General features: G+C 25.2%; 1 protein-coding gene across 1 annotated transcript; it reads left to right on the top strand.

The window, feature by feature from the left end:
- The first annotated feature begins 403 nt into the window (after positions 1-403).
- LOC145840740 (spermatocyte protein spe-26-like) lies at positions 404-6,386 on the top strand. Its single transcript, XM_082948068.1, has 4 exons — positions 404-632; positions 1,136-2,313; positions 2,434-2,515; positions 6,316-6,386. The coding sequence occupies exons 1-4, from the start codon at positions 404-406 to the stop codon at positions 6,384-6,386; spliced, it is 1,560 nt and encodes a 519-aa protein (XP_082804194.1).
- Positions 6,387-8,998: the final 2,612 nt, after the last annotated feature.

Below are 8,998 nucleotides of genomic sequence, written 5' to 3'. Positions count from 1 at the left end.
TACAAAACTTATATATTATTTTTTTTTAGTTTTAAGATAGTAATAGAAACTCGATTTAACGACAATAGTCAGAGATCAGAATTATTAGAAAATAGATTTATCCGTCGTTTGATATGCAAAAGAATGTAAAATATTTTAATTTAAGTTAGTAAACGACAAGTAAAGATCATTTTTATTTCTATTGACTATTTTTTTTTAAATAAATTTTTATATTTTAATAGAACTTGAAAGTTACGAAGTGTCTTTTATACCTTTTTAAACGATAACTGTTAAAAAAATAGAACTAAAATAATTTTTGTACAAGTACCTTCGACTTTAAATAAACTTATGTATTTCTTTCAAACTTTTGATGTTTATGGTTTTTCTTAAACTTATAGATATTTTAAAACTTCTAACCCTCAAAATGCCTGTAAACTTCATACAACATACGGAAAAACGTGCTAAAGAAACAAAAAGATGCATGAAAGTACGTAATGGAAAGGAAATTGAAAATGCCAGACTAAACGTATTTAAGTCTGAAACAAGACCAGAGAAAAAAATCTGCCACAATTTTGTTATTTTAAGCAAGAGAAAAACTTTTGAAAAACTTGGTGGAAACATGTTGAAGAATACCGAAAAACTTAGAAATAAAGGTTTTTTTTGCTGTAATGTAATTGTTTTGTTTATTGCATGGTATTGATGTTCTAGTTAAAAATTAAATACTTTATTTTTTTACAAACATTATATCTGTATAATTCTTTATTCTACAACAATTAGTTAATGGTTCGTTAGTTTAAATATTAGTTAATGGTTAAAAGTCGTAGTTCTGTTTAGTGCAAAAATGATTATTTTACTAAAATTTTTTTAAAAATAAAATGTAAATGCTTTTAAGAGGAAAAATATGTAGACTAATTCAATTATTTTTAATTATTTCCGTTATAACATGCTAGGTAAAAATTCTAAAATTAATCGCATCCTTTATTAGTTTTTTTTTTATTATTTTAAAATTTATATTTAAGTTTCACCCTATACTAGGTGGTTCCCTAATAAATTGAAGCAAAGGGGTAACCCATTGCCTAACTAAGCTAGAAAAGTTGAAATGAATTAATTTGTTTAAAAATAATATATATACATTTTAAAATGTCGATCTTTACAGAAAACCATATTTCGGAGAAGGATGAACTTGTGACATCAATGAAATTTAACAAAATTTTACTAAACAAAATTGAAGATGATAGAATACAGAAAACTATGATTTCCAAAACTCATATAGAAAATAGTTTAGTAATATATTGCTTATCGAATATATTCAAACTTTCAAAATCAATTGAAGTTTCCATGAGTCTTATAGAGCACTTTTTTCCGATGTTTGCTGATCTTGACAACTTTTTACAGTTAGACATTATCTATGTTAGAAAGATACTTTCAAGCAGTGGTTTAAACATTGACTCCGAATTGCAAATATTTAATGCAGCAGACAGCTGGTTGTGTCATGACGTAACTGAACGTAGGAAGTATGCGAAAGAAATTTTGTCTAAGGTTCGACTTCCGCTTCTGTCTATTCCAGCATTAAAACAAATTTTAGATAGAGTATCATCAAACTATCATGAATGTAGTCACATTATTAAAGCTGTATTATACAATAAAAAACAATTAAACAGAACCACTTGTAAAACTACGAGCAGGTACTGCAACAAAACTTATTTTAACATACTACTATTTGGAGGTGTAAATGTTAATTTAAATGATTTTTCCAATGATGTTAAATTGTTTGATGCTAACTATTTGAGTGAAGTAAAGAGTTTGCAACGCATGAAAGAAGCCAGATGCTATTTTGGAGCAGTATGTATTAAAGGTGAAGTATATGTGTTTGGTAGCATGGATGGTTCTAGAAAACTAAAAAGTTCAATTGAAAAATATTCTCCAGCAACCAACACTTGGGAATATATAACTAACATGATAGATGATCGTATGTTGTTTTCTGCTTGTTCTTTTATGGATAATGTTTATATCATAGGCGGTCATATGGGTCCTTTTATAGGAAGACACGATATAGCTACTTGTTTTGAGTTTAATACAACTTTTATGAAATGGAAAGAAATATCAAGAATGAATAACGCAAGAAGATTTTCAGATTGCTCGGTATTTGAAGGAAGAATTGTTATATCTGGTGGAATACATAATAGGAGATTAAACACTGTTGAAGCATATGACCATGTCGGAGATACCTGGGAAAACATGCCAAATATGATTAGTGAAAGAAATAGTCACAAACAAGTTGCAGTATCAAACAAATTGTTTGTAATTGGTGGTAGTCATACAAACAATTGTGAAGTTTTTGATTCAATTACTAACAAGTTTACTTTATTAAAACAACTTACTCAAGCTTCTAAATTTGATTTGTATGAGCCTCATGTAGTGATTACTAATGGCAGTAAGATTTATGTTTTTCAGAGAAACGGTAGAGTCATAACATATGACGTCGAAAACGGTAAATGGTCAGCGAAGTCATGTGAAGCAACAAAAGATTTAAAATGTTTTTCTTGTGTTGAAATACCAATGATATCGTTTCAGAAAAATACTTATAAAACTCAGTACAAAAATCGCACAGACAATGCTTTTTGTTCTTTGCTTTAGTTTTTTCTATTTGTATTGTCCATGTGTTCAATAGGTAAAAGTAGAAAAATAAATTTTTAATGTTTTAACGGTCAAATATCATTTAAATTTAATGTGAAGCTTGTAGAAGCAGAGATTAATATTTTGTTAGGTTAAATGTGAAATTAGAAAAACAAAAAACGAATGTTTTTCACTAATTTTTATTTTTAAAAAGCTTATCTCTTTCAATTAGTTATTTAGAATTAAAATGCACCCCATTGAATTATTTCTAGAAATGTAATAACTTAGTGTCTACCATATAAATAATGCAAATGTAAATACACGACGAATTTTAGACTTTTATACAAAATAATATTGTTTCTATAAAGTACAAGTTATAAATTTTAATAATTGTAGGTAGTACACATAATATTACACAGCATTTATTAGCTAAAAATTTTCTAAAGTTTGCTTTTACCGCTAAGGAAATCTTTATTCGTTTACTTCATTCGTGGTATGTGAGTATTTTTGTCTTTGATAAAACGTCAAACAGTATTTAAGTACTATAAGACCTGACAACAAAAAATATTTCATATAACTGGTCTTTTGAAAATCTATTTTGACCGTTTTTTTGTCGTTCAATAAATAATCTATATAACCTATCGTTATCGTTGTTTATTTATTATTAATCTGAATTGTTTTAATAGTTTTAAGAAAAAAAAAATTATACATAAATAAAAAGAATAAATAAATTTTAACTTATATTATTTAGTGTTAGAACATAGTAGAATTATAAACTTAAGTAATCAATTATTTAAATTGATATAATAATTTAATATCTTAGTGACGTCATTTGACTAAATAACGTAAAATCACTTCAGCCAGTTGTATTTTATAATTACTGATAAAAAAATCATTTTCAATGTCCATACTCATTTTTTTAAAAACTAATTAAATTAAACTGATAACAATAAAAAAAATACTATATTTTACTCACAGTTAAGTTTGGTCGTTATTTGTCTTTTGATTACTTAATTTTTGGTAGAATTTTAAAGACCTAAATAATTTAGTTGAAATAATTTGTGTTATTTACCAGACTGATGAGCGGTTCGTATGTCATTGGCTGCTTTATCTACATATTTTAAATTGTTATCTTAATATTTTGAAATTTTTATATTTATTTAGTTTGCATATTAAACGAAGCGACTATATATTTTTGTTAATATATTTTTTTTTCACTATTTTTGATCGAAAAAATGAAGAGTAATTAAAATTTACATATTTTGCTTACTTTAGATTCATATTTTTAATAAATTAAACAAAAATGTTACTACTTATGATACATAAATTACAATAATCTTTAACCTTATAAATTTATATGCAAAACTTTCAAACTACTTAATGAAATTTTAGACTAAGAACTTTGCAAAAATACATTTTTTTAAACTTTTTTTGCTTACCAGTTACATTTTAACAACGAGGTAACACATAAATAAGTATAACAATTTGTCTCTAGTGAGTTTTGACGTTAAAAAATTGATATCCATAACTAGGTTTAAACTTTTAAAAGTTTACTAAAAGTTCTTTTAGAATATTAGTATAAATTTCTAATTAAAACGGTTAAAATTTTTTTTTAACTTATATAAAGATACTGTTTTCAAGGGCTAGCATTTTTATAATTTTAGATCTTTGAAAATTAATTTATTATCTACTATTGATAAACTAATAATGGATCGTTAGTTAAATTTTTATGTTAATATAAATTACACATTATAAAACAAATATGTATAAAGCAATCAAATACTGTTAATGAGTTTAAGCAAGAGTTAAAAGTTATATGAAAATGTAACAATAAATAAATTCAGTGTACGAGAAATCAAGCTGTAGAAAGTTGATTTGTAAATATAAAATAATAAACATGAAGTGATATTTAGTTATTAATAAATGATTATTTACAAGACTCATCGGTTATAAACTATCTTCATGGAACTTGGAGCTTTGGATTTACAAATCTAAGGAATGTTCAAACTAGAGGTAGTAATAAGGGAGGCACATTGTTCGATCACTTTTACTGTTCTAATCCCCAAAGAGTGCACAAAGCAAATTTTCTTTTATGTGAAATTTCTGATAACTTTCCGTTATATGTAAGAATTAAAAATTGTAATCTAACATAGAATCATGTAAACACTCAGTTTTAAGGGTATCATTTTAAAATTAGTACTAAGAATCTATCAACTAATACTATTAAAATTATAAATATTTTTTTAAGTTTACAAAATTATTAATTCCAAGGGTTCAGTAGATTCAAATTTTGAGTGCTTGATTGAAAAAGTTAAAGAGATCATTAACAAAAATGTTCCCTCTATGAAGTTGTCAAAATCTAAACAAAAACTGAAACTAAAACCCCTGATAAACAAAGGTATCCTTAAGTCAATTAAGTATAAAAACAATCTTTACAAATTGCTATGCAAAAACAATTTTAGTAACACACAAAAAGTCAAAACTTACCAAAACAAATCAACTAAAATCCAAACTATTTGTAAAAAAATATTTTGAAAAACGATTACAATATTTTAATAAAAGTTCAACAGATACCTAGAAGGTATTTAATAATATTAAAAACAGACAGAAAAAAAGTTCTGACTTTCCCCAAAAACTTAAATCTAATGACGAATTCTTAACCAATCAAGTTGAGATTGTATGAAAATTTTAATCTACTTTTGTCAAAAATTGAAAAACAACCATTTTCTATACTTAATATAAAGCATAAATTTAATTTAAGGTATCTTAACTTCAAAAAATACAAATGAAAATAAAAGTGTTAAAACCAATATTTTTAAATAAACATTTCTTTTGAAATGTATACAAAAAACGGCACGTGAACTTTGAGTTATTCAAATAATTAAGTTTTTTCGATAACTAACAGAAATAAGAATTTTATGTTTATAGTATATCTAAGATTTTTATAAGTTTTTTTTATTTAAAAAAATTGCTTACAACGGTCTGTATCGTTAGTTTGAAACGGTTGACTAAAATTATTCTATTTCATTAATTCATTAAAATTAATCAAATTGTAGTCTCAACTTGAAATATTTTACTAAAATTAAATTTTGAGCACTTTGACTTAAAATAACTGTCAATATTTAAAAATATTTTTGTTTTACTTTTCTAAACAAGTACAAAAACAACTCACACACATCTGGAAAGCAATTTTTAACACGTGTATCTTTTATGAAAGTCATTATTGAAGGTAAGATCATCGAAGTTATTTAAGCAAACAATTGTTTTTGGATAATTTTAGAAAGGATTACTTCAACTGACTCGAAACAGAAAAATATACGGTTATAAAAAAATAAAATAAGAGTGTTTTTATCACCACAAAAATAAAAAGCCAATTTTACAAACGTTTTCAGGGTCACAAAACTTAACAAACGTTTTTTGTTTTATTAAAATAGTTCTAAAAACGTTTTGTACAAATTTTGTAATATTTACATTGGTTGGTCGGATTTCATATAAATTTTGAAAATGGTTAGCGGGCCGGATCATCTACTCGCGGGCCACTAGACTCGATTTTGTCCGCAGGCCGGATTCCATTTAAATTTAAAAAAGGTTTGGGGGCCGGTTATTTTCACTCCGCGGGCTGGATCCGACCCGCGGGCCGTACGTTGCCCACCTCTAATCTAGATTGTGTGGTAACACAGTAGTATTTCTAGCTCAACAGTTATACCTGTGAAATTCTAGCAAACTTAGGTGCAGTCATTGACCAGCACATGGTAGGGTGCATACTGGAAATCAAGTGTGCAAGCAACTAGAACAAATTGCTGCTGCTTGACAGCTATTTTTTTTTTAATATCGGTTATTTGCTTGGCGACAATATTAATAATAATGCAATAATATTATATAGTTCACATGAAGCTTGTAAATATGTTGGTAAAATTATTTATTATTTGTTACTGATAGTTATGTAGTTGACTCACTATCAGGGCCGGGTCCAGCCGGATATTGCCATTTTTGTCTGATATCCGGATCCGGCCGGATTCTAATTTGAAAAAAAAAGTCCGGACCCGGTTCCAGCAGGGTTCTAATTTGAAAAAAATGTTCGGATCCGGTTCTGGCCGGATTCTAATTTCAAAATATATAGCAATAATTTTTAAAAACTCTTAATTTTTTTAAAAACATTTTCAAAAAGTTAATTCTAATTAATATTTTCAATAGATAAAGACAACTTAAAATTAAAGCTATTTTTATACTAAAATAGATAAAAAATATCTTTGATTTTTTTAAAGTAACTAACTGTAGTTATGAAACAACTATCATTGAACAATTCTTAAATAAGAATGCAGTTTTTTATTTTAAACCATTGTATCATTCATTGTATTCATTTTATCAGTTATGCTAGAAATTCATTTAAAATTATTTCTTTTTCTTTGGTAAGATTTTTTGTTCATTAATAGCAGGGTTAAAACAAAACCTATAATCCAGGAAAAACCTGGATGTTAAAAATTTTGGCCTGGAAAAAAAATTGGAAGAACTTGAAGTGTGAAGATTTTGAAAAAAAAAATCTTGAATAATAAACTATTTTTTACACGTAAAGTAAAATAAATGATCTGACACAAAAAATATATTGATTAAAAAATTTTGTTTATATATTTTTTTTAATAAAGAAACACATTTAGAGCAGTAGTATTTTAAACCTACTAAAAGTTCATTTCAAAAAGTCTGTAACTTTTAAACTGATTTTTGTAAAATTAATTATATACTTTTAGTAGGTTTTGCACTATATGTAAACTTGTCAATATCATTTTGTGTATTAAAATTCTTATGTTTTATACTTTGTAGATTTATTTAAAGTATTATATATCTGTATATACGGTAACGGGTCTTAATTGCACAAAGACAAAAAAACACGAGAACATAATTGCACGAAGACGACTTTGCACAAAGGATCTATTTTACACGAGTTACATTTTTGCACGTGAGTAAAAAAATAAACAGTAAAAAAATACTATAAAAAAAATTATAAAAAAAAGAAAAAAGTTACTCTCCGAGGGTGATAGTAAAAAAAAAAGCTACTGACCGAGGGGTAACAGTATTAGTAGAAAAAAAAAATTAAAATAAAAAACTAAAATATAAATAAAATAAAAAATAAATAGTTAAAAAAATTTCTTTTTAATTTACTGATCGAGGGTAAGGGTTAGAGGAAACAGAAATAGTAACAAAAATAATAATAAAATTTAATAAAAAAGTAAAAATGAATAAAAAAAAGTTATCCTCTGCAAAAATGTCTCCGAGCAAATTCGTCTGCTCATGCAAAAGTGTCTTCGCGCAAAAATGAGCCTTCGTGCAATTTTATCCCCTCGTACAAAAATATCTTCGTGCAATTTTGTACGCTTGTGAAATTTAGACAGCTACCGTTATATGCATTTTATTTTTGTTTGTCTAAAATCTATTTAACTCATACCTAAAAATCTTATAATCAATCAAAATTAAAAATTTTCAACAAAGCCAAAACATGTACTTTTATTTTTTTATTGTTCATCTTAAAAGCTGTTAATATCAATAGCTTTACACAATGTTATTTAACTTATAGTAAAAAGGTACGTTAAAATATATGTAAATTCAAACTTTGATAAATTTTGTTTGTAAAAACTAGCTTTTTTAAAAAGTTTTAGCTAGATCAAAAGGTTTTGCTATCTTATTTTTTTAATAAAATTAATTTTAATTTAATTTTTTTTTGTAACTATTAAATTATTAAAACAACAAATCAATTAGTATCAAATGTTTATGCTTGTATTAAAAGCATTAATACATGAAGTTATAAGCATATAATACAATACATGAACTTTTAAAAAACGAAAAAAAACTTGTGTATGTAAATCTGTTAGCTAGTAGTAGCTTAGTAACTAAACTACTTTAATGTGTAAAACTCTTAGCTCTCAATGTGTTATAAGTTTTGAACAAAGTTTTTAATTAAAATGTCATTGTCAATTTTTTGCATTTTACTTCAAATTTATAAAGTAATATAAAAAAAAATTAAGTTAAATATAATTTGTTTACAAAAACATTTTAAATTGGTGAAGTGTAAAAAATTTCATTAATAGATTTATAAGAACATTCAAGTTGCTTAAAATTTTATTTAAACTTTTTAAGTGTATTAAAATTGGTTAGCTGACAAAATATTTTATTTTTGTACTAAGTTTAGAAAGTAAGATAGAATCAAAATAAAACACTTTTGCACAACAATTCAAAGACTTAAAAATATGTATATTAAGGGCCACAACTTAAAACGTTATAGATATTTGAAAACAATAACAATTTTTTTATAAGTCTTATAAAATATAAAGACTATTTTTCTTTTTGTATAACTGTAATTGCTGTAAGATATGGATAAAATAATCTTTAAACATAGTAATTTTTTGTATGT

Source organism: Thalia democratica, chromosome 7, assembly GCF_965202585.1.
Source record: "Thalia democratica chromosome 7, ktThaDemo2.hap1.1, whole genome shotgun sequence".
In the NCBI taxonomy this organism is placed as follows: domain Eukaryota; kingdom Metazoa; phylum Chordata; class Thaliacea; order Salpida; family Salpidae; genus Thalia; species Thalia democratica.
This window is presented reverse-complemented; position numbering and strand designations above follow the sequence as displayed.

Bases quoted from the DNA above. Each gene is read 5' to 3' on its own strand.
- LOC145840740 (XM_082948068.1), top strand. From the start codon at position 404: ATGCCTGTAAACTTCATACAACATACGGAAAAACGTGCTAAAGAAACA. The intron at 633-1,135 runs GTTTTTTTTGCT...CGATCTTTACAG, and splicing joins CGAAAAACTTAGAAATAAAG to AAAACCATATTTCGGAGAAG. The intron at 2,314-2,433 runs GTTTTTGATTCA...TATGTTTTTCAG, and splicing joins GTCATACAAACAATTGTGAA to AGAAACGGTAGAGTCATAAC.